This window comes from Talpa europaea (assembly GCF_964194135.1).
Source record: "Talpa europaea genome assembly, chromosome: 5".
NCBI lineage: Eukaryota > Metazoa > Chordata > Mammalia > Eulipotyphla > Talpidae > Talpa > Talpa europaea.
In genome coordinates this window covers 108,605,731-108,631,844 of record NC_140071.1, presented here as the reverse complement: position 1 = coordinate 108,631,844, position 26,114 = coordinate 108,605,731, and the positions used below count along the sequence as shown (strand labels likewise).

The 26,114-nt window shown below is 31.2% G+C and overlaps 1 protein-coding gene across 31 annotated transcripts in view; it reads left to right on the top strand.

Moving 5' to 3' along the window:
• Positions 1-21,539, top strand: part of ADGRL3 (adhesion G protein-coupled receptor L3) — a gene marked incomplete at both ends in the record, with an annotated part of 456,353 nt that extends 434,814 nt beyond the window's left edge. For 19 of the 31 annotated variants that reach the window (XM_084234180.1, XM_084234185.1, XM_084234176.1 and 16 more), the window contains one exon: positions 20,439-21,539. In XM_084234180.1, the coding sequence (XP_084090306.1) occupies positions 20,439-21,238 (800 nt within the window). Of the gene's footprint in view, positions 1-14,109; positions 14,239-18,553; positions 18,606-20,438 lie in introns of all 31 variants that reach the window. The other 12 variants (XM_084234192.1, XM_084234195.1, XM_084234194.1 and 9 more) reach the window with 5 other exon arrangements.
• Between the last annotated feature and the right edge of the window lie 4,575 nt (positions 21,540-26,114).

The following is a 26,114-nucleotide window of genomic DNA, read 5'->3' as shown; positions in this document are numbered from 1 at the left end:
ATAAACCTCATCCTGAACAATATAGGTTAACAATGCTTCTATAACTTGCATTTGATTAAAAGAAGTAAGCATTTGCTGAGAAACACCCTTGTCATTCAATTCATGGTTAAGCATTTCTACTTGTTGTGTAGATCTAAGTTGAAATTGTAATATTTTCTGAAATCAGATGATTTTAAGGATTTATCTCATTATGAATAACATAATTGTATCTCCATTTTCTTTTGATTTAATTAGTTAAATTGACCACAGGAATTTGAGCTTAAAGTTTTGCAAAGGTACTTGCTACCAACATGGTATCCTTGTGTGCGTTACAAAAGGGTACCTTACTCCCCCACCTGAGCTTTGGAGTTATTGCAAAAATATGCCCCATGTGAACAGAAGAATTAGCAAAAAGACACTTCTAGAATAATGGCTTAACTAGCATTGTGGGTTTTTATTTCCCCTACCTCATATTTCCATCTTATCAGCCATGCAAGTTAATTCAATTTACATTTTTATACATTAAGATCTGACTAATATATCTGTATTTATTTAAACCAAATCTAGCTGTTATAGGGCAGAAGACTGATCTGAGATGTGTGACACTTATTCATTATTGCTGATGGATTCTCCTTTCAAGGTTTATATGCATGTTAATCTAAACATGCATTCTCAGTAAATTTATGTAACCAGTAAAGTTATGATGACTTCTGGCAGTCTTTTCATAAATTTTTAGAGCGAATTTTGACTCCAATTAGTGGCATAACTACCTTGTGAAAGGTAACCTCACCTGTGAGGAACGTTGTATATTTAGAGGGGAAGTGTGGTCAAATAGACATTTACAAGTATTTGACTTACACATGGCAGTTTTGCATAGTAGTTTTGAGATTGGAGTTCTAACCCAATGACTTTTAATAAATTGCTTAACTTCTCAAGTCTATGCAATAGGAATATAAATAGTACCCACTTCAGAGGTCCTTGAGAGGTCTTAGTGAGTTAATATATGTTAATTGCTTACAGCAGTGCCTGGATCATAATAAGTATTTTATTATTTTATTCAGAAGTTCATTTATGTTTTCTAATGAATGAAAACTGATTCTTACCAGTGCTCTCAAGCAATCAGATATTAAAATTCATCATTGACTAAGTAAGATTTCCTGTCCTGTATGTCTTCGTTTAATAGGTAGAAGAATGAGTTGGTTACCTAAATGCCAAATAAGAAAAATAATAATTTACCTAAATAGTCCTACCCTTGAAGCTAACCAAAGAAATAAATTAATGAAACTGAATTGTTTCTTCTAAGTTAGAAATTATATGTGAATTGCATCTGCCTCGCTGTACTTTCCACTTCTGATTTGTAACTCTATTTTAGCATTGAAGAAATAAAGGTAAAATATTTCTTCTCCCACCTTAGGTAATGATATAAATCAGTACTGCTTTCTCTTTTCCTCCCAGCCCTATCCTACCCTTCAGAAGCTTAGAGAACACTAGCTCAATTCACATACCCCTGTTGAATAACCAGCTATGTGGTGGAGCAGGGATGTGACTCATTCCCATTTCTGAGTCTGTATTGTCCTTTATAGGAGGTTGGTCACTGAGGCAGATGAAACTCTACAATAAATCACCTGCTACCTCATTAATATTCAGTCTACTAAACATATTTTTGTTTCTGTGTTTTGAAAGAAAAATGCAAATGAAAATATGTGTTCTTTTACTGTGATTAATTAAGCCTACTAGAATGAAATACCCATTCACTGAAGTTTGTTAATGTCAATAAATATAATTTAACTCATCTGCATAAAATACAGCATATTGCTAAAAAGCCTTCTGTTTTGAAAGATTAAAAATCATTTGTTATAAATATTTACCAGATCTTAATATAAGCTGACATATTTTATAAATTTGGTAAAAACAGTTAACTATATGCCTAAGAGAACTTATACATACATAGCTAAGAAAATCAGGGTAGCCTATATAATAAGTTAGTTTTTGTTATGACCAAACAGTATGAGAGTATGAAGGCAAATATAATAAACATCTTATACATGGATGAAATTTTCATTTGAGATCTACCATTATATTTATTTCCAGTGTTTTTTGACATTCATATTCTTGATTTAAATAAGAAACAGTGTTCTCTCTGTGTTCATTTCTTTGCTTTGTACATATCTATAAATAAGTAGAGGATATGCAATAAAATGAGGATCTTTGTTGTTAGGAAAATCAGCTTACTAACTCAAAAGCAAAAGAGTTACAAATTTTAAATGTGAAATGCTGTGTCAAATAGATAATTAAGCATTGTCTCTTATGTTCTGATATCTGACTCAAGGAGACCAAATCATTTTCAGAATGAACTCTCACTGCAAAATGAAATACATTAAATATTGATTTTTCTTCAATCAGTAACAGAATTCCTTCTATAAATTTTGAGCAGAACTTGAAAGGAGAAACTTTAAAAGTACCTGCCCAGTGAGTCCTTTTTATGCTTTACTTTGAACTTTGTCTCCTTGATATGAATTCTCCAGAATCATCCAGCCTCACAGACAACTATACAATAGTAAAAATGAGCTTTCATAAATTCCTTCACATGAGATGTCTTTACGTAGAGCAGGCTCCTCATTTCTATGATTTATTATCTTATTGCCTAATATATAGTTACCAGTATTTTTTTTACCTCTTTATTATAAACCAAATAAGCTCCTATGAGATACCTTGCTAACTTCTAAATGTAGTGCTGCAAAACAATACCACTTAGCTGTGAAATATTCGTGTTGTTTCATGTAAGTTACTAAGAAGTAAATTTTCCAAAAGTATTTATCCATTTTTAGAACTTAGACATGAGTTCTCCAACTTGCTGGTTTTCTTTTCTCTAATAGAATACAATATAGCTCTTAATAGTTCTTGATCAATTGGAGATTTTTCTTGTAGTTTGGTTTGTATAGCTGTCATTTACTTATTTGCCATTGTCCCTTTTGTGCATTATCTATTATCTTTAAATTTGTGAAAAAGCTTAGTTTGTGGTTACTTGTCCAAGATCATATGGCTAGTAAAGATGAACTACCTTCCAAACAAGTCTTTTTGACCACAAAGCCCTACACATAATAAAAAATTTAATTCCTGTGATGACAGTTTTTCATGAAACTTGTTGAAGATTAGAATGAAGGGATTTTCTAAGAATGCACTTCCAAGTGATTTTTATCTGCTAACATGGAAAGAAGATAGTCTTAAAAGCATGATTATTATTTTGCATCTTATTTCTTGATTTCCTTCATTTACTATTTATTTCCTTTTACTTTATTTTGTTCTAAATATAGTTCTGTAGTGTGGGCTCATTTGATACATTCAGGAAAAGAAAATCTTTAAAATACTGTGAATATATAGAAACAGAGATTGTCCAACAACATACTATGTTTATAGGTAATATGCCAAATTGCTATATATTATTGTCCAATTGTAGGGCTTATGTTGCAAGAAACATTTTGTAACTGTTCTTTTCTGGAAGCTCTCCAGGTATTTTGTTGGTAGATTCTTTTTATATATATAAGTTTTAATTTCTTTTATGTCAGTACAAGGATGAACAGGTTTTGGTCAGGGCAAAGACTGTTCAAAAATCGGGCAAATAGCCTCTCTATATATCATTTGGTATTAGGACCAAAGGTACAGCTTTCCAAAGTTTTTACTATTGAATTGGATATTCCTTGTAAGTCTGTTCTCTGTCAGGTCAACACAATAATGCCTATACCAAGTAGCAAATCTGTTTGAATTGATTTCAAGTAGATTCTGATAGTGTTATAAATTAAATTTATTACATTCATGTGATAATTCTTGTTTAAAAAATATGAACTGTCTTATAGCTCAAAGTTTAAAAACAAAGAAAGCCTGACTATACCTCTCATTTATAAAATGTTACTACTATATTATAAACATAAAGATTTTAGTGATATAAATGTAATATATACTATTCCAAATGTATTTGTCATTATTTCTTCAATTTTTTTCTAATAGTTTATATAAATTCACAGCTGCTATTTTGAAAATGAATAGAAATTAATTATATTATATGAAAATTATGATGTGAGAGGGGAATATTTTAGATTTAGCAAAAAAAAAATACAAGCCACACTTAGAAAAATTATGTTTATTATCAATAATTATGTGGTATTCAATTACAATAGCTTCTATTGAATTATACACAAAGGCTTCCATTTTGTATAGCTCATCCTTATATGCTGAATGCCATTTAAAAGTAAGTGTTTATATGATAGGTTCTATTATGATTTTCATAGTAGATTTCATAATGTATCTCTATAAAGAGAGTAGGTTGATCCTTCAAAAACTAATACAAGTCACCTATCACATTCAAAGAGACTAATTTACAACCTTAAAAAAATCACAGGAGAATTAAGAAAGATTTGAGAGGATATACAGATTGAAGGAAGATAGTTAATCTTGATATAGAAACAATATGTTTCCTAAAACAGCCTCAGTCTAAATAGAACAGAATTGATTATCATTATACAATGTCTTCTCTGAAAAATGATCATGAATATCTGGACTCATAAATGCTGTGTCTTAATTTGTATCTGCTACTCTCAGACATATTTTTTTTCAAATGTAGTTTCAATTTAAAATCCCAGTTATAGCTATAAACCTTCTTAATAGCTCACATACCTTGCACAATGTAAGTATGCGAATATAGAGCTGTAAATTAAATAAAAATTATATTTTCTTCACATTGGTAAAGTATTTTACATTGTTGAATAGTTGTCATACTATTCTTTGTTTTGAGGCTTTCTTCTGCAAAAATGCACAAGCATTGTGTCATTTATAAATAAAGATAGCTATGGAATGAACTCATACCATTAACAGATTATCATGAGATTACCTGATTTATCTGATTTAGAGAAAATACAGTGAATAGCTAATGTTTGAAAGATAAATATAGATATTCTTTTGCTAAATACCATAGATTTACTAAAAAGAACTGTTATGTACTGCTGTTTTGCCTGTGGTTAAGTAAACTTGGCAACTTAGCTTCAGTTTTAGTAATCTTTATTTGGAAAACTATGCCAGTGTGTTCAAAATGTCAAAATTAAATAACACAGAAATTCATGCCTTTGACCACAGAATATGAGCTTGGAAGATAAGGAAAAATAAGTGTCTGACTAGTAAGGTTTCATCATTTCCACTCCAAGCAGCCACTTCCTCTGCTGTGAAAACAATGGTCCACCAAGAATTCTGATTTCTAATCCTACCATTGTTAACTTGAGAGGTCAGAACACCTAACATCTCTGAGTAACTTTCCTTTCAGCCAATTATGTTAAAAGCAATGTTAAATATTTAATAGTGTCAGTTTCTTCATTTCATGGCAAAAATTTATATATACACACATGCAAATAAACACATATATCTAACACTCTAAAGCTTTTAAAAGAAAATGTAATTTTGAATTTATTTTAAAGAAATTTCTTAAAAACGAAATTAACAGTATGAACTATTAGAAAAAGAATATGTTCTTGTCTAAAAATTTAAATACTCATAATAAATAAGACATTGGTAGAGTTGTAAGCAACACAAATAAGGGACAAAATTTTAGTGCCCAGATTGTGTAAAGTATGCCTATAAATCAGCAAATATAATTCAGCGGCTCACTATGTATGTGGGCAAAAGATAAAATAGGCAATTCAGAGGATAAGAAACCCTAATAACCAACATGAGGTATTATCCCATCTCTCTGGTAATTAGGAAAATGCAAAATATAGCAGTAATATAGTTACCACACCTTTACCCATTTGGAAATATGTCAGTCAATACTAAGTCCTAGCAATCATTTGATAAATATACACTGTTCAAAAAAAAAACCAAAATGGGACAAAGACATTGGGCAGCAGTAGGCAGTATGTCATAAATTGAAAAATGTACACAATGTATAACCCAATAAATTGCTTTCTAAATATTATAGAAAAGCACATGAGTCTGGACTAGAAGGTATGTGTAAAGCCTACTAGTACAAAATAATGGCAATAGAATAGGTAATTTCTGGAAATCCTAGCTCTAAAACTCTGAATTTATATATTAAAATAGTGACAACACTTCTGCATTCAGAACATTTCACTTTATATTGAACTAACAATAGCTCAATCTGTACACTGGAGAAAACATGTCATTGAAATCCATATTAATAGATTTCCAGTGAATGAATTAGCTATTAAAAGAAGCTGAAGTATCTCCAAATCATTTGAAAGAAATTTAATAGGCAGGTTGATTAAAATTTAATAGCAAACTTGTTGGCTATTAAAAGTGCACAGTGTGATAAATCAAGATGTCAGCTCCTCAATTTATGACTTTGAAAAAAAAATTAGGTAAGAGTTCTTGGCTTTCAATAAAACATTTCTTCTTTCACACTTTGTAATTTCATTAATTGTTTGAGTAAAAAAACAGTTAAACTATAAAATTATGGTGTCTATGGTTTTAAAATTTATTTTATATAAAGACAGATTCCATTAGTTTTGCTTAATATTATAAGTAACTTGTTCTTGGTTTATATGGTTTCTCTACTTTATAAAGTAGTTCTTTAAATTGAAATAATCCTTGGTTGCACATTCTGTAGATTGTGAGTGTATGTGTGTGTTGATGTTCTTTTGTTATACAGAAAAGTAAAATTAGGAAACAAAATATTTAAAATAGGCAACGCCTATTGGACCAATTCACATTAGCTTTGGAAGCCTCCTTTATTGACTTGTATTTTTTTATTTATGTTATATAATTTTATACATCAATATGAGAATAAAATCATTGAACACTTCAAAAAAAAGGATATGGAAAAGGTTATACATTCCTAAAAGTCTCTTATTACAATTTTGTTGAAACATATTTTTAGGGAGATGTTGTTTGAAAGGTTTCAGCACTACCAATTTAAATATGTTTAAGTAAAACCACCAGAATCATGTGAGACCTTAAATAAACAATATATATCTCCAGACCTGCATTTATTTATGTGTTAAATGATGGTAATAGATTAGATATATTTTTCATTAATTCTGAGTTATAACTTTATCCCATAAGTTTGTATTGTAGTTGATTGGATGATATTTACATACATATAATATATTTGGTCACATTGATTCACTTTTCCAGTTTTCTCATTTATATTATAGTTTATTCACTAAAAAAGAGACATGTCTATTTTGCATTATACAAATTTTCTTAAATCTTTGAAAAGGAAATAAAAGACAAGAAAGAGTGAAAGCATGAGCAAATGCACAGTTGAGCACATAAACATCATACCTAAAGCATTTCACATGCAGTTTGTAAGGGTTTCATAGTGTCTACCTGTGAAAGACCCCATGTCCTACACTGAGGTGAGTATTCTAATTCTATAGAAAATACTTCCATCAGTGAAATTTTTGCATAGTGGGCCAAAATTAGTTGTTGCACAGCAGCAACACTGTAGTGACTCTGTTATATATATAACTTTTTAAATATATATATATATCAGTTAATGTATAGAATGTAAATGACTTTATGAGACACAAATATGTGAAGCCAAGGGAGAGAAAACGATAATGGAATGGAGTGGAGGATGAGAAATATCAGGGAAGAAATACCTTTTGAGAGAAACTATTTTTTGTAATAAAAACAAATATAACTTTGGCCATCCTAAATATATATAATAAAAATTTGTTAAAGAATGGTTGTATTAAAGTTGGTTCATTAGAACACCAAGATCTTGAATTATAAAACTTTATCCATCCGATAATATCAAATAAGGATTTAAGTACATTTTAAAAAAATGAAGTGTAAAGAACAGAGCAGTGACAATTCAAGTTATTTTAAGAGCTTTTCAGTATACTTTTGTTAGCCCGCTGTCAAGAAGAAAATTTGTTTGAATTATATTTCTGAATGATATAGATTTAAGTGGAATCCAACTGTCATCTTTTTTCAGATCTGTTCTTTAGTTCACAATTTCATAGCATGCTTATCTAGCTTAGATTTCAGTCCTCAATTACATTTATCATACTGAACTGACCTAGACAGTGCTGTCATTCAAGGTCTCACAATGTCAATGTTAACTTCCTAAGGAAAGAGATATAACAGTTTTACGGTAAAACTATACACTTGGATAAAAAAGTACTCATTTCTATTCCATTCAGATATCACTCATTCAAAATTTTAACATCAATATCAAATATGTAGTATAAATAAAGTAAAAAGGAAAAAAGAGTTCTTAAAATCATTACCATCATTGTACACTTAATCTTTTTTAGCAGCTTTAGGTTCTGACTTACAAATAATTATCAGAACCTATTCCCTCAATTTTTCAGTATAGAAAATGAAAATCCCATTTGCTTTGTATTGTGCTTTCACCAGAAATAAGGATTTTGTTGTTAGTGCTCTATTGGTATTTTTGTTGATGATTCACATATATTGAAAGTCAATGTTAAGTCCTTTGCATTACTTTATTAAAATATTAACCCTTGGGGGCCTCCCGGGTGGCGCAAGGGGTTAAGACACAACCTATGACGCTAACTGCAGCCACTGTAGCACGAGTTCGATCCCCTGCCAGGGAGCAACCCACATGGTACAGCAGACCTCTCCTGACTCACCCGCTGCTCCCCTCAGCAGTGTATTTCAGTCAGTCTGCCTGTTCTGTTCCCCGCTCTGTCTCTGGTGAATCTTCTCACCCCCTTCCCCACCCCCCACACCTCTGAACTGTAACCCGGCTCTTGTATGCATAAAAATAAAATAAATCTTTAAAAAAATAAATAAAATATTAACCCTTGATTCTGGAAGCAAATATCAAGTATGACTAGACTAACTAGTGCCGAGTCAGAAAATTAAGGAACAGCTATTTTTACATAGTCGTTTTGAGCTTTTAACACTTAGGGGTTTTTTTTGTTTTTGCCAATTTTATTTTTTTATTTTCATTTATGAAAGTTGTGCTGATTTTTTTTTTCTTTTTGCTCTTATTATTGTCTTCAACATTCAGGTAGCATTTGCTTTACCAAATAATGTTAGTGATTATTTTTGCATTAAAAACTGCATTATTTCAGTATCTGACATAGTTTAGAAGGAAATAAATCAAATTAAGAACTGGACAGTTGACACTCTAAAAAATTTACTCAAATTATAAAACTATGCATAATTAATAAAATGACTATTTGAGCTTTAGAATTTTGAGCTGGATGTCATAGATATACTATTTTTAGTTAAATAAGTAAATATTTTGAGCTTTAGTAACTATTGTAGTAACGGTATAGAACAGTGAAAAAATCCCTACCTATTCCCTTTTTTCTGGGATTTATATTACACTGAAATAAACACATACACGTTCTTTTCACATATGTAATGTTATAATATCTTCCTGTCATCAGGTATCTGCCTCTTAAAACTGACTGACTAGTAAGCTTAACTTTTCAGCTGAAAAACGGTGACAGATGGTCTGTAAACACTGAACTTCTTGAAAACCTTCAGCAATTTCACAGCTATTAGAAGAGAAGTTTACAAATCAGAAGTTAGTTGGAGGGAAAAGGAAGAGACAGGATGGACAGAACCTTGGGAAATAGTGTCAGAATTCAAAGTGACCTGAGTGAATTGAGGAAACAGCCAGAAGCAAATAGAATAGACGTCTGCAAAGAAAAATGAAATTCAGTACAGCTATACAGAAAACAAAAGTAACTTTGCACTTGAAAACAAAAGAAAGACAGATTCTGTACAAGCTTTTGTTTCAAAGAGCTAGGCATTAGCAACATGTTTTATCCCAAAAGTCACTGCCACTTTTCAAAAGTAAAACTGAAATAACTAAATGTGAGTGGGGCCTATAGAAACCACATGATAATCCCTCATAGGAAAATTGTACTTATTTGAATTGGAGACAAAGAGAATAGCCTTTTTGATGTCACTCCAAACCCTGAGTGTCCATGAAAAAGAGCTGATTCTTACAAGTGAAACAAATGGGGAATAATCATTCAGTTCCTCAGATATATCCCCTGTTCTTTGAACTAACAGTTCATAGAACTTATCTACAACTTTGTCCTCTGTAAAACTTTAATTATCAAGCTCCATATCCTTTTCCTTAGTTCTTGTTACTGAGCCCTCATTGGATAATAACTTTCCATGTTTAGGACAATCAGTGGGCTCAGTGACACTAATTGCATTAATTTCAAATGGTATATAAGGTACAAAACTGAGTAACAGTAAAACACAAACTTACTTTAAATAGTGATTCTTTCTCTATGAGGAAGAAGGTCCTTAATACCAAGGATAAAAAAAAAGCGGGTTTTTTTTTTTAGTTGTAAATTATAAGTGTTTGTGTGATTTTAGATTTAATAGCAGAAGGATCTCCAATTGTGCCTACATGTAGCTCATTATGGCTTCAGGTCAGTAACTGATTCTGGATTGCACCAGATTTGAAGACGCATCCTACCAAAACCCTGTGTCAAAAGATTGAGAGTTGTTCCATTTAGACAACATTGTGTCATATCACAATTGTATTTCAGTAGCATTTTAGCTGTTGTTGCTGACCTTTCCAGGTTACCAGAAAATGTTGATAAATAAAATTAACTTCACAGTGTTACTCAATAAATAAATTAATAAATTTTCAAAAGTAAAAATTCAGTCTTCCTGCATTAGTAGTTTCACTGAAAAAAGTGATTTTTAGAGTAGATTTAGAATTTTAAAACAATTAAAGATATGAAAAAGGAACTTTATAGCAGAAGAGATGAAACCAGTTGGATTATCTATGAAATATTGATAGTTTCATTATGGAATTATATTTTTGTATAATTAAACAAAATCTTGAGTCACCTGCATCTTGCTTATTCTTGATTCTGCTCCACTCAATTTTTTCCTTATCATAAAGAACCAACATTCTTTTACATCACTATATGTATGAGAAGAATCTTTTCTTTTCCTTCATTTTTCTTTCCTTTTTTTGGTAATTTTATTTTTATTGAAGTATGACTGGTGTATATCCTTGTTAGTGTTTTGGCAGTATAGGGCTCCCCCAACCCCACCATGTGTCATCATCTTAGCCACACACCAACAGAGCACCCATAATCCTCCTTCATAGTCCATTGTGCTCTCTACTCACCTGTTGTAAGCTGCATGAAGCAAGGAAAAAAAGTAGCATCCAAACTATTGTTTCTTTTCCAATTAGTTCAACTTAAATATTTTTTAGTGATAAAGGGAAATATGTAGATAAGCAGATATAACTCCTAGCTGTAAAGTTCTACTATTTTCATCTTAAGTTTCTTACATCTTTCCTTTTCTGTTTAAATACATCTGTAATTTTAGAAAGTACTTATGTGTATTAGAAGGCTAACTTTCCTTTTTACTTGAAAAAAGACTAAATTAATGAATATTATAATAGATACAATTTGTTTTTTAAAAACATTAAGTAGACCCAATCCTATTCTAATAATCTTTAATTATTTTACAGCAACAATATACAGGTTTATGATTTGCAGTATTTCATTTCTTATCTGGAATGCACCGTAGCCAACTCTTTTTAGCTTTTCTTATTAATATTCCAGATATTTAACCTGATAGAGCTATACTATATAAATTGAAGACCTGCTATTGGCACTGTGTAGAAACATTGGAATGCATTTGTCATACAATTTCAGCAAATGTTCATCAAGTATTTTTAATAAGTGAAAAATTCTGTGCTAGGCTTAACCAGTTCTTTGTGGGGTGTGTAAAATTCAAACACATGGCTTATATCCTGAATGAATTAAAACTGTCCCATTTTACAGTAAATCAAGAGGTTTTCATTTACTCAATTTGAAGGTTAAAATATTTATTTGTTTGATAAGTTACCATATGACAAAGAGGTATGATTTAAAAAAAAAAAAAAAGCTGCCATGGAAATTTTCTTGATTTTTTTAAACATTACTATGAGTGATAAAATGTTTTTGTTTTATTCATTCAATACAGATTACTTTTTATTTTAATTGTAGATTTACTTACATTTGTATGAAGTATCACAGAGATTATGTAACTCGAGTCTCTATAATATCTTGTAAAACTATGCTACCATATCATAGTCTGGAAACTGACATTGATACAATCCACTGATTTTGTTCAGTTTTAATTTTATAAATTTAAATTTAAATATACTTAATATTTTTATAATTGTATTATAAATCATTGTATTAAATTAAATGTATGTGTGTGTGTTAGGTTTAGTGAAATTCTAGCACAAGAGTAGGTTTGTGTATGCACCACCAAAGCTGAGATTCAGAATACTTTCATCACTACAAGGATGTCTCATGGTACCTTTTTATGACCATAGTGACTTTTACCTACTATCCTTTGGCTCCCATAATCTGCTCTCCATTTCCATATTTTTATAATTTCATATGTATTTCATATATGTATACTAGATATAGTGTATAACCATTGGGTTGTTGTTTTTTGCTCAGTACAATTGTCTAGAGAATCATTCAGGTTGTATGTGTAGCAATAGCTGTTCCTTTTTATTGCTGAGTAGTATTTCATGGTAAGGATGTTCCAAAGGTTATTTAACCATTTACCAGTTGAGTTATTTCCCATTATGGGCTATTACAAATAATGCTGCCATAAACATTTATATGTAGGTTTTTGTGTGAATATAAATTCCACTGTCTGTGGGCTAAATGTTCAAGAGTTTAATTGCTGAGTGGCATGGCAATTGCACAGCTAGTTCTATAGGAACACTGTCAAACTATTTTCTGGGATTACTGTACTATTTTACTTTCCACCTACAAAATATGACAGATTCAGTTTTGTTCCATCTTTATTAGAATTCATATTGTCTATTTTTGATTTAAGGTTCGTTGTGATTTTAACCTATAATTCCCAGTGGTCAATAGCAGTTTTCCCCATCAGCGTGTTTGAGACCTGTATATTGTTATCAATGATGTCACACGCTTGTGCCTTTGGCCCATTTTCTTACTGGATTGATTTTTGGGTCTTTTCCTATTGTTGTTATTGCTTTATTGTAGACTTTGAGAGTTCTCTCCATATTCCATATATTAGTTTTTTGTTGGATTAAAAATATGTGGAAATTTGTATGCAAATATTATCTCCTGGTTTATGGATTGTATTTTCATTCTCAAATACATATATTTAAATTAACATATCTCTGTATTCAGCATATCCCCATACAATTTGTATTTCCCTTTCATCACATTTTTTTTAATCATCTAACTTGAATATATATTCTGCCTATCATTTTCATATGTGTCTTAATTATATTTAATGAAACTGTTCCTCTAATCTTTATTTTTTTTTATTAAATGGCTTTGAATGTGGGAGATTACAACTCATACTGATGATATATTAGAAACTAAGTACAGCTGTTCACAAAGAGATGAATAACTCAACTTTGTTATTTTTATAAGCCAAAGTCCAAATAACCAGTTGGAAAATGGAAAATGGATTATTCACATTGCTGACTACCACAAAGTTATATATTATTTAAAATATTTTAAAATGATGTTCACCTTATCCGATTTGTAAGGTCACTTAATTAGTATGCTTACTATGGTATACTATTAAGTGATTATATTTTATTTTATTTCAATTTAAAGAATTCCTTTTCAAGAATTAAGAAATGTCAAATTCTGTCGTGTCAACAACTGCTCTCCAAATGAGTGTTTTATCATAAATGTTGTCTTTTTTTTCTTTTTTTTCTTTTTTACTTTCATTAAAAACAACCCAATGGGTTTTGCAAAAGAGGGAATGTTTTAATTTTAGCTTTTCTTTGTGTTTTAAGCTTTTTTTTAAAGCTTTTGTTTTATGTTATGTGTTTGTTTGGAAGATTATATTTTGCTTTTTTAAAAAGAAATTTATTTTTAGCAAGCATGGGAATATATTCTTGCTTATACTTCACACCTTGGGAAAGAGAGCACCCTAAATGTGGCTTAATCAACATTGTAAATCATTTTCTTTCTTTCCCATTGGCTTGGATATGTGCATTGTTGGAAACGTGTGCTTTAGCGGCATATATTTTTGAGTCTAATTAGCTACCTGCCTGTAATCAGGACTATATCAACTGTTGTCATTCTAAATGTTTCCTTTCTTTTTTTCAAACACATTTGCCTGATTGACCTTTTTTTTCTCTGTCTTTCTATGGGGCTGCTCCAGGAGCCATGGCTAATCATCTTATAAGCAATGCTCTGCTTCGTCCGCATGGTACTAACAATCCCTATAATACATTGCTTGGGGAACCGGCGGTCTGTAACAACCCTTCTGTCAGCATGTACAACGCACAAGGTGTGCTGGAGTTTATCTTAATTTTTTCAAGTGAGAGTCCCATTTTATGTAGCTTTTATGGCCACATCCTATTTTTCTTTCCTTCCTTCTGCCTTTTCTTTCTTTTGGAAGCAGACACACAGACTCCTCTCACCTTCCACCCCTCTTGGTGCTTTTTATTTTCCATTTTCCTTAGGTTTTCCTTAGTAAGAAATGGATTCCTTCCTTCTGATAAGCAATTGCTTGATTCATCCATGTGTGTTTGTTTCTCTGTATTGTTATAGAATGTATTGTGCTTTGTCAGTTCTTTTCATGTTGATCGATTTCTATAAGTATGCATTTATTTTGAGACATGAGATATTTGCCTAAGGTAAGTAAGATAAACAAAGGCTTGATTCAATAGTCTTTATGTTATAAGATCATGAAAATATCTTACTTTGTTATGCAATGAAGCACACTCTAGGCACAAAGCACCAGTAGTGATGAAACCATTTAGATGGACTCCAGGGAAAATTACATTGAACTCACCATTGGAGACAGCAGTGAACTGAGCAGTGGCAGTTCAAGTTCTACTTTAACTTACCTGCCTGTATCAACTGGATCAGGAAGGTCACAAAATGTTTTTTCTACTGTGGCTACATATTAAAAACAGTCTTTGAATATGATTGTTTTGTATATCCTCCAGCTTTACTGATACAAAAGTTGAATGGTATCTCAAAAAAATAGCATAAATATCTTTAAAACCACTTATATAAGCATTTGATTGTAGCTTTAACTTTTCTAAGAATAAAAATTATTGGAGCAAAATGTTCACATATAAAGAGAACACAGGGAAAAAAAAGATTCACATAAAAGTCACATAAAAGAAAAATACTAGTCAATCCATTTAGTTAAAATTATATTTGAGAGAGATTCACTATAAAGTCTTCCATGTTCCTTTGGGGTAAATTTTCCAAGACATTTTTAATAAAAACATCTTTATCTTCCATGGAATCTTTTTTTTTTAATTTTTCTTCTCAGTCAAAGGTAAAAGATTAATATAATGGCAAATGCATAAACTTCGTGTGACTGCCCACTCCAGAAAAAAAAATATTTGCTAAAATATAGGCATTGTCTAAAACCACCTTAACTTCTCAGTTGGCCCCTTGCCATATAGAAAGGATGAACTTAAATTATTTCAAAAATTACAAACTTAGTGATTCAGAAGTGACATGAGAAATATTATCAAATTGTCTGTCAATGGGCTGAAATAATTAAATGAAATTTTATCAAACTCTTCATGTCTACAAGTCTAAGAATCACAGACATTTTAAAATCAAAGAAGGGATAACACTCATTAAATCTGCTTTAAGACTTTACTAACAGTCTGCCATCCTGTGCTGGAATATTGCTCTAATGGAGCACTTCCTACCTCACAATTTCATATATTCAGTTGTTGAAATGCTCCATGATAAACATATATATTCTTTCCTTCCACTGAGCTGAAATGGATCTCTGGCCATGACACAGGTTTGTCCTCTGGAGCAAAAAAAGAGCAAAACATTCTTGGGTTCTTTGCACAGCCTTCAATACTTAAAAGCAGCTACCCAGTTTTCTGCATCCTCCCTTTCCCTAGTGAAATTACCTCAGTGCCATTAATATGAGATGGTTCCTGGATCCTTCTTCAGGGTTACCTGCTTCTAAATTATCTCTCATTTGCCACTCTCCCTATTTTATTGTAGCACTCAGTGAAGTATGTTACACAATGTACTATATATGATTTGGTAAAATAGTTTCAAAGATCGCATAAAGACTTCTTTTGTTTTTCTTAATTTCCATTAGGTTAAGTGCTAAATATTGTGTCATTACAAATATTTTTAAAAGTGCTGACATATTAGCAAGTTTTCAATGATGTTAAATGAAGATTTGTATTGTATCTGTAGTTTAATTATACTTTACTCCACCTTACACAAAGGGTTTTAACATAAATTTTGATTATATATTGTTTAGCTATTTTGAATACTCATATAAATTTCTGGTGCCTTCTATTTTAATGAAAAACTAACAATAATCAATGCTTTCCCTAATTCAGATCGGCCTGCCTTTCTTATTTTTAGTGGTTCTTAAATTAAGGGATTATGCCTAGGATGGTACACTTCTATGAACTATATCAAATTGAAATTCTCCCAATGCAAAATTTAAATTACTATATATATACAAAGTTTCATTCCTGTGGAATGTAACTGGATATTTCCATTAAAACTATCAATAAGTACACAAAGATTCTTTTGAATGGATTTGTTGTTTATGCCAGTTAAATTCTGACATCTCTTAAAAACTAAGTATATGGTTGTATTACTGTTTTTCAGATTATAAATGAAATAATTCTGCTATTTTAAGTTTTAATATATTTTGATATGTTATGATAGTGCTTAAAGTAATTCCTACAACTGAGCAAAAATAAATATTGGTTATTGTCATATTACTACCAATTTTATGCTTTCAGATGAATGCACTTATATTACTGGCAAGGTGAAATCTTGTATGAAATATAGGTGGCTCGGTATGTACTGGAGTGGCTTATATTGAATCAATACTTGGTTCTATTCTATTCTGATTCAGTTACACCAATGCCATTTTAGCAAAGAAGCACTCAGATTAAAGTAGCCACATTGTTTCCAATACCTTTATCTAAAAATGTTTGTTCATAGTGAGACTGAAGCATAAGAGTTAGGATAAAGATGAATGATATACTTCTATTATATTGAATTTAGATTTGGTGGAAATATTTTAAATTCATCCATAGTATTTCTGACCATTATTTTCTTGTCAATATTAGAGAACTCAACTTTTGTAAGGTAAATCACACTAAAGAAAAACCTATCAATGAAACAATATAGAGCATCACAATTTTATTAAAATAGTTTGCACTTTAAAATAATTTAATCCTAAAAATTTAAGGATCACATATCCATAGGATGGTATACAGTGAAGAATACAAGCTTTTATTATAAAAAAGTATACAAAAATTCTGTTTTGGCTTTCAAAGCAGAAGGAAGATGTGAAGAGGAGATCATGCACAGAGAAAATCTAGAAGATTCCCTTTCTGATCCCAGTTCTGCCACAGTTAACATGGTGGTGTTAGATAAGGCTTAGCTTATGTAGTGACTCCAATGTCCTCATCTCTGAGGACATCTTCAGTTATCTTTCATGTGCTTTTCAGCTCTAAAATTCTCTCATTTAAGGAAAGAATCATGATGAGCCTATAAATGATTTCTATCTGTTGCTAAACTAGTTTGGCTCTTTATTTGTTATTATTGTATTCTAAAGCTATTTTTAAATTTTAAAAGAAAATCGCTCTGCATTTTAAAATACTGTTGTTTTGCTGAGAAGCAAGTCACCTTTTAAGGTATAAAAACCATCTCTCTGAAGCAGTGGTTAGATTATAATAAGTTGGAATCTCTTAAAATGATCTAGCCCATTGAATTCACTGGCTTTATTTTGTGAAATGTTTACCTTTCTGTAAACAGAATCAGCAAGAAAAGTACTTTTTGAGCTGATTAAAATGAGTATTTTTAAAGAGATAATTTTACTAGGATAGTTTTTAGTAGGACAACTATAGTTTTAAAGGATCAACTATAAAAATATTTGATTTCATATGACTTTGCAATAATCCAGAAGAAAACCTGATATTGATGATAATATATTGTTACCCTCATTTTCTTGATACAGTTTAGTGGTCAAACTTAACCTTTTTTTTTCTCCTTAGTTACATCAACTTTTGAATATGAGCTCCAGAAATTACAGTATTGATCAGTACTATTCACAATGATAAGAAGCACTTGTATAGGTACACAATATGAAAACCTTGTTGTGTGGTTTCCTCTGTATACAAGCTAAATATTTTATTTATAATTTTAATGAAAAAATGTAAAGTTAAAATTCTGTAGATGCAGGTCTGTTCTGATACACACGTGCACACTTAATATTGAAGTATAGTTGTGGAAATGGTCATGGCCTTCCCTCAAATTTTTACTGTCCTTGCTTGGTGTGATAATCTTAACTTTCAAGTAAATGTGTATTTTGTTTGAAATTTGTAAACTGTAGAAACGCTAATTAAAAACTCATTTTATTAGCATGTATTAAGATGGGTTTCTTATTTTCTGACTAACATTTCAATATTTTTGATTATGAAAAACCATGTAACACAGACTCATGAATTTTGGGGCAGTGGAAATTATTTCCTTTGACTCTTTTTTCTGCATATCATCAATTTGCTTTTTACTCATGTTTCTTCTACTGTCGCTGTAAGCTTACTTGTTGTTTTTTCTTTCCTTTTCTTCATGCTGTCGTTTAGAGCCCTACAGAGAGACAAGTATGGGAGTAAAGCTAAACATTGCATATCAAATGTAATTTTTTTTAGTTCACTTTTATTGCATCACATATAGATGATGTAGTTATTAAAAACAGTTCATCTCACAATTTAAAAACTAAAGAACCTATGAATCGATTATATAAATATATGTTAATAGAGATTAGACGCTTTTGTTGTCTGATTCTTTTATTGTGTCACATACTCAACATAGTTAAGTCTCATGTAATGTTTGTGTGAGTTAAATTGTTTTTAAATTGAGCATTTATTTTTGCTAAGTAATTCATCAATTTTAATTTTTATTAGTACCTTTCATCATATAAATATATGTCACATGCAGCATACCCACTTTATTTTATTATGGCTGTTTCAACCTGTATCTAATGCATTGACAACAGAATAAACCTGTGTTTCAATGCATCAGTCACTAGATCATAACCATCAAGCATCCCATAGCAGCCTCTGCAGCAGCAATCACCCATCACATATGGCCCTTTGAAAAACATTTACTTTTGTTTTTTTCTTAACATTGTGGATTTGTCTAAAAGATATCTTATAACATGAAAATAAATTGCTTCACCCTATGTCTGTGATGGCTGTCTTTTAATGCATCTTCTGCATTGCTGTTTTTGAAAACTGTGTTACTTGTTGACTTCTGAAATCCATATGAAAATTGGTATATTTGGAACACTTTATTTAAACCAGCGATTTTCAGGTCAGTTTTGATAAACATAATTGCATCACAGATATAGAATGAATGCTATATTTTCACAAGTTAATAGTGTATTAAGAAGTTTAATAAAATTCTTCAATTAATTGTTCTGTAAAGAAATGCCCTCTCTTATTTACCAATATTGGTTAAGTGTTTATGTTTTCTTTTTCTTTTGTGGTTGCATTTGAAGCGATTTATGGAACTATTTTAGATTCTTGGATTTCTGTTCATTAAAGAGAATGAAAAAAAAAAACTTCAAGAAGCATGTGGTCAAATCTTTTACACTGCAGCTCTTTCCTTACAAATAAAATATTTGATTTCTTTTAAACCCAAAGTTTATATGCACACAAAGTCATCACCTATTAAGAAATGAAACTTCTAATAATGACACTATGTTTTTAGGAATCAAATCCCTGTGTCTTTACACATTCTTTTGTTGTATTACCTAATAACCCTAAATAATCTCTAATGAATTAATATGTAATAGTAACCAAAGTGCTTTTAGCAGAAAAAAAAAGTAAATCCAAATATTTTTGTTTTCAATTTTCCTATGTGAAAATTATTTTGATGTGCCATTTATTTGACTAAGTATTATTTATGACTACATCATTCTGACAAATTTAACATAATCCTCTTGTGGTTTTGTGTGTAAGATTATTTTTATTTCTTATAAAATTACACATCAATTTATTAGAAACTGTCTCTTTTACTTTTGAGCAGTATATTCAAACTACCACATATGAATTATGTTAATATTATTCCTGTTTTAATGTTAAGGCAACATATAAAATTACAGGTAATGAATTATGGAATTGACTTTGATGTGTATAAATTGAAAGCTACAAATGATTACACCAAAATTTTGTATTATTTTTTCTAAGTTATTACCAAATATGCTGCAAATAACGTCAGGCAATGTTTGTGTGGAAATTGCAAATTTATATATAGTACTTTTTAAATTCTTTTAAATATTTACTCTAAATACTTCTTTTCCATTTATAAGATTTCAATTGTCCAAATAATATGTACATTAGATGTAATTAAAAATGCTAGCAATTTATACATCATAGTTGAATGTTTTTGCTTCTCTGTGTGTGTGTCTGTGTGTTCTATGGTCAGTTGGATATAAATGTCATAGTGTTTTGTAATCTTTTTCAGAGGGGCTTCTGAACAATGCCAGGGATACAAGTGTCATGGATACTCTACCACTGAATGGTAACCATGGCAATAGTTACAGCATTGCCAGTGGCGAGTACCTGAGCAACTGTGTGCAAATTATAGACCGTGGCTATAACCATAACGAGACCGCCTTAGAAAAAAAGATTCTGAAGGAACTCACTTCCAACTATATCCCTTCTTACCTGAACAACCACGAGCGTTCCAGCGAACAGAACAGGAATCTGATGAACAAGCTGGTGAACAACCTCGGCAGTGGAAGTGAAGATGATGCCATTGTCCTAGATGATGCCACCTCCTTTAATCATGAGGAGAGTTTGGGCCTAGAACTCATTCATGAGGAATCCGATGCTCCTTTGCTGCCCCCAAGAGTTTACTCCACAGAGAACCACCAGCCACACCATTACACCAGAAGGCGGATCCCCCAAGACCACAGTGAGAGTTTTTTCCCTTTGCTAACCAACGAGCACACAGAAGATTTCCAGTCACCCCATCGGGACTCTCTCTACACCAGCATGCCAGCACTGGCTGGTGTGCCCGTCACAGAGAGCGTTACCACCAGCACCCAGACCGAACCCCCACCGGCCAAATGTGGTGATGCCGAAGATGTTTACTACAAAAGCATGCCAAACCTAGGCTCCAGAAACCACGTCCATCAGCTGCACACCTACTATCAGTTAGGTCGTGGTAGCAGTGATGGATTTATAGTTCCTCCAAATAAAGATGGGACCCTTCCGGAGGGAAGTTCGAAAGGACCTGCTCATTTGGTCACTAGTCTATAGAAGATGACACAGAAATTGAAACCAACAAAACTGCTAACACCTGGTTGACTGTTTTGAGTTGATATAAGCAGTGGTAATAATGTGTGTACTCCTAAATCTTTATGCTGTTCTTGAGAGACAAACACAAACTTTCTGACTTCCTTTTTTTTTTTTTTTAAACTGGGAATTTTTAGGTCAGCCCAGGGGAGAAAGATAACTGCTGAAATCCCCCTGTGCCCTATCCTTTCCTATCCTTGCCCCCTCAGATGGAGACTTCATTATGTTAATGAACGAGATATGAAGAAAATGGCACTCATTGTGGCCTTGTTGAATTATGTTGTGTTTGTTCTAATATCTCTGATCTCTGTTACTATGATTACAAGGACCTGATTTTAAAAAGGCCAGAACAGTTGTTTGAAATTAGTAACAATGCCGCATCTAGATTGGAGTGCTGCACAAACAAACATAAAAGCAAAGCAAAACTGTATGGCATAGTGGTTTTTAGGCACTGACAACCTGAATTCATCACAGCGGGAATCGCTGTGGAATACAAAACAACACAATTAATAATGAAATGGAGGGGAATTCTAGAAATATATGCTAAATGCATATTTTATGATTTGCTGTATTAACTGATGATAAAACTAATGACAGAAAAAAATTGAACAATTTCTATGTAATGTACAGATACTAGCATTGCACATATAGTCTGCTTTCTGTTCCTCCAGAATTTGAGTCCTGTTAATGTAGTGAAAAAAAGACAATTTTTCTTTTTCTTTTGTGCTGGTCTTGCAAGTTTGTCTACCAGTAAGAGAGCAAAGTTTCCTTCCTTTCTTCCTATTTTTCTTTCTTCATTTTCTTTCTTTTTCTCTTTTTTGCCTTTTTTTTTTTTAAATTTCACCTGGCAAAAAAATAAATAAATGAAACTGTCACTTTATAAGAATCATTTTCTAGTAATGCAAACAAATTATTTTTTACAGAAAATATAAAATAAATAAAATTAGACTTCCTTCCCTCACTATATATCTTTATTCAGTCAGACTACTTCCAAGAGCATTTTTGCAGATTAGAGCAGGACACACCTTTATGTTTACAGTGCACATCTGTTATAATACAAAGCATATTTGGCAAGCAGTTCTTCACAAAGACAGTAGCTATGACTCTAGAAGTCAAGAGGTGTCAATAGAACTAGTGGGGCTTCTGCATGTGAAAAAATGGTATCCCATAGGCGTTAAAGTGCTGAATGCTCAGTCTGATCCCCAAGTGGGCACCTGCACTACCAATTTTTAAAGGAAATTCACTCCCTTGTAGTAAAGAATTGAAAGGTCAAGTTACTTTGAAGTGATTAAAAAAAAAACTCTTCTGTTTATTAACAGGAAAATTTATTTATTTCACAGGATTTTAAGTAATGTAGGATTACAACAGATAAATTAGCAGCACATATAATTTTTTTTTAAATTTATGATCCATTTTGTATGGTCTCAAAGTTGAATGACCTCATTACTAATATTTGTTGTAAAAGTGAAACTTGTTTGCCAACCAATAAACAACTGATTGAGATTTAGAAGATATTGTATTGATGTATGTACTATATGATTAATTATTCTTTTTATTTTTCTCGCCTTTCTTTGCTTCTATTTTCACTATATAAACTTTGCTAATGTGTGATAGCCCAATGAGCCATACTAAAGAAATCAATCTGCCTAGATGAATACCCCAAGCACAAAATTTTACAGATTCTGCAGACAAAGTAAACCAGAAAAAAATGGGATGGGCATGTTTATGTTGGTTAAAATAGGGTGCATAACATACTAGCAGGTTAATATATGTTATTATGTTCTTATTTATAAACCAGCTGTAGTCCTCTGCTTATTATAATACCAGTTTCAACCAGAGATTTAAATATTGATTTTTTGTAGTGTTGGAGATCATATTTTATCTTCCTTGTAAGCTCCATTTCAGTAGTCAAAATTGAAATTCACTCAGTTTGATAAGAGCTGCAGGAATCTGACAATGAGACTATCCATTTTAAAAAATAGTTTAAGACCTTATTATGCTAGCTATTTGTTGTTTTTGTTGTTCTTTATATTTCAGGGGGGATAAAGTTCTTTCAAGACACTTTTTTAGCCCTCCAGTTACTGAAGAACCTTTATCGGCAGTGTCTAAACATGGAGTTACTCCTATGGCAAAACTAGAATGAACTTGCCAAATTACAATTTCTCTTATAGTATGTGACATCTTGGTGATTATTTTTTCTTTTTTTCAAAAATCTAAACACCACTCACCTATGAATTAATTTTTAAAATTAAGATGAAAAGAAGTAGTTTAGAGACCAGCTAGAGATTTGTGTATATATTTCTAAAATATGTGACAAAAGAAAAATTCTGTGCTGGGCCAGAGTACATCATAACCTTAATATCACCTCAAAATATTTTATGCGTCATTCTGTTTTCATCACTCGACATGAGTATTTTTAGTCTATAGATTTTCTATAAGTTGCAGGAAAACCACAAGTTTTAATGGTAATTAGTCTTTTGCATACCCCATATGGCAATGTTAGGGTTAATTTAGTTGATACGTAGAATACATCTGGTAATGAAAGAACATTTTTAGACACAATTAAGGTAACTTCAGAAACACAAATGTAGTATGTGGATTTTGAGCACTTATGCTTGTGTTGCCAATCCATCAGTAATCTATATGAAAGCAACTCCATCAATAAGGAGCTAGTTTCACAGAACAATGGGGAAACTACCTCAATTCAGCTTGCTGATTCTTATTATTTTTCTGATATTGCTACCTCCCTGCTCATTATCTTTTGTGTTTCACTATATGGAAATTTGAAACAGGTAGCCTCTCAGCTCTACATAAACCAAATTGAAGAAAAACATTTGAATACATACACTGGTGCAGATCGTCATTCAGTACTACCAAGCTCTTGCATCAAGATGAAAGGGTGTGAGTTTGGAACTCTCATACATGATAATAGCTGTGCTTTCAGAGAGACTTGAAATCTAAGGACATTCACAGGAAGTGATTGTTACCCCAAGTTCTATGTGACTATAACAAAAACAATCAGTGGACAAAGGAGTTAATTATGCACACAATTCAATAGAAATTTGTGTATATCTCACATGTATTCACTTAATCCTCCATTACAGCAAGCAAGGGTTGAACTCCTGACCCTGAATCTTTTTCACTTGCATTTTCATGTATAGTTATTGATAAATTAATAATGTTTAAAATTTCCTTGTTTGTCCACCTTTGGTTGACTCTATTTTCAATACCCTGTGGCGTTCATGATCCACTTACCTGCATTTGTCTAATGTGTTTGATTTACCATTAAGAAGCAAATTTCCATCAAGCAGATATACTATGCATATGTACATGTTTACATATGCATATGTACATATGTTTACATATGTACATGTTCGTAGATATACTATACACAATGTTTGGCTAGCTGGGAGTAAAAATTATACCAATGAAACTAACCAATTATTATTTTCCAGTAAAATGATATTTTTATAACATTTTACACTTGAATTTTTTTCCCATCGAAGTCTATTTCTCTTATACTTTGTCAGGACACTGGCTTGTTTTTTATCCCACAATTTTAGTTGATTCCAAATGTTGGATTGTGACATAGCCCATGTTCCTAATTGATAATATTTATGGAGAAATCTTAACTTTCGTAAAGGAGAAATAAATTAAAATTCTAATTAAATTTTTGAGCATCCCTCTTTATCTGCATTCTATTAAAGTTAAAAAATAGTGTAGTAGAATAAGTGACTGCTAAAATCATCATTATGACAAATAACTGGTATGAGAACCATTATCTTGAAGTAAATATCAGGAAAACATACTAATCAAATGCAGGTAATGGAAAAACCCTTAACAAATAAATAATAGCTCTAAATTAAAGTGTAGTTTATAATTTGTCATTTTAAAATCTATTAATCTAAAAATGTTGATATACATGAAAGATTTTATTTAATATTGTTGTGACAAAACTTTTCACGATAATGGGGATAAACATGTAAGTATAAGGGAATTGGAAATATTTACAGTGACTCCATACATTTAATTTTAGGCAATGTCTTCCATATATTCCTTACACATGTTCAAGTTCATTGACTGGTTTGCTTACTTAATGGGTGACTTTAAAAACTTTGAAGACAGACTTTCTTCATTATTGTAGAGTCCAAAAAGAAAGTATAAATATTTCTTAAGTTATCTGAAATTCAATACCAAACTAATCAATAATCACCCTTTTAAGTGAAATAATAATTAGTTTTTAGAGGCCCATCAGTTCTAAACCAAATGCAATCATTTACAATGTTTTTGAGGAATAAGAAAACACTACAGAATTACTGTACATGTCCATTCAAATTTAGTGAGAGAAAAAAAAAATCCAAACCCTACTTTAGTTTTGAGCAACTCTGAAAATTGACAACAGTATCTTTTCTTTGTTAATAATACTTGTGATAAAATAACAATATGTGTGACCTTTCCAGCATATTGTAGTACCAAGATATTGAGACTTAATTAGCTTGTCTTGAGCAATTCATAATTATAACCCACCACATAAATAATTACCATGCACTCCTAATTAATACTTTAAAGATGTTTTTTGTTAGATTTTGCACATTGATAAATTAGTTAGGAAATGGAAGCACAAGAATAAAGCAGTAACATTGCAAGTATCTTATGGCAGCATTTTTGTGCAAATGAATTCTACAGGAGAAGCTTCCTGAGCTCATAAAATAGGTTTGGAGGATCTCAACTATAAATTCAATTCTATAATCAGCAAATATGTCCTTTTTAAGCCATCTGAAAAACATTGCTAAGTATCTAAATTTTCATTTGCAGAATACTGGAAATTAAAGTGTTCATA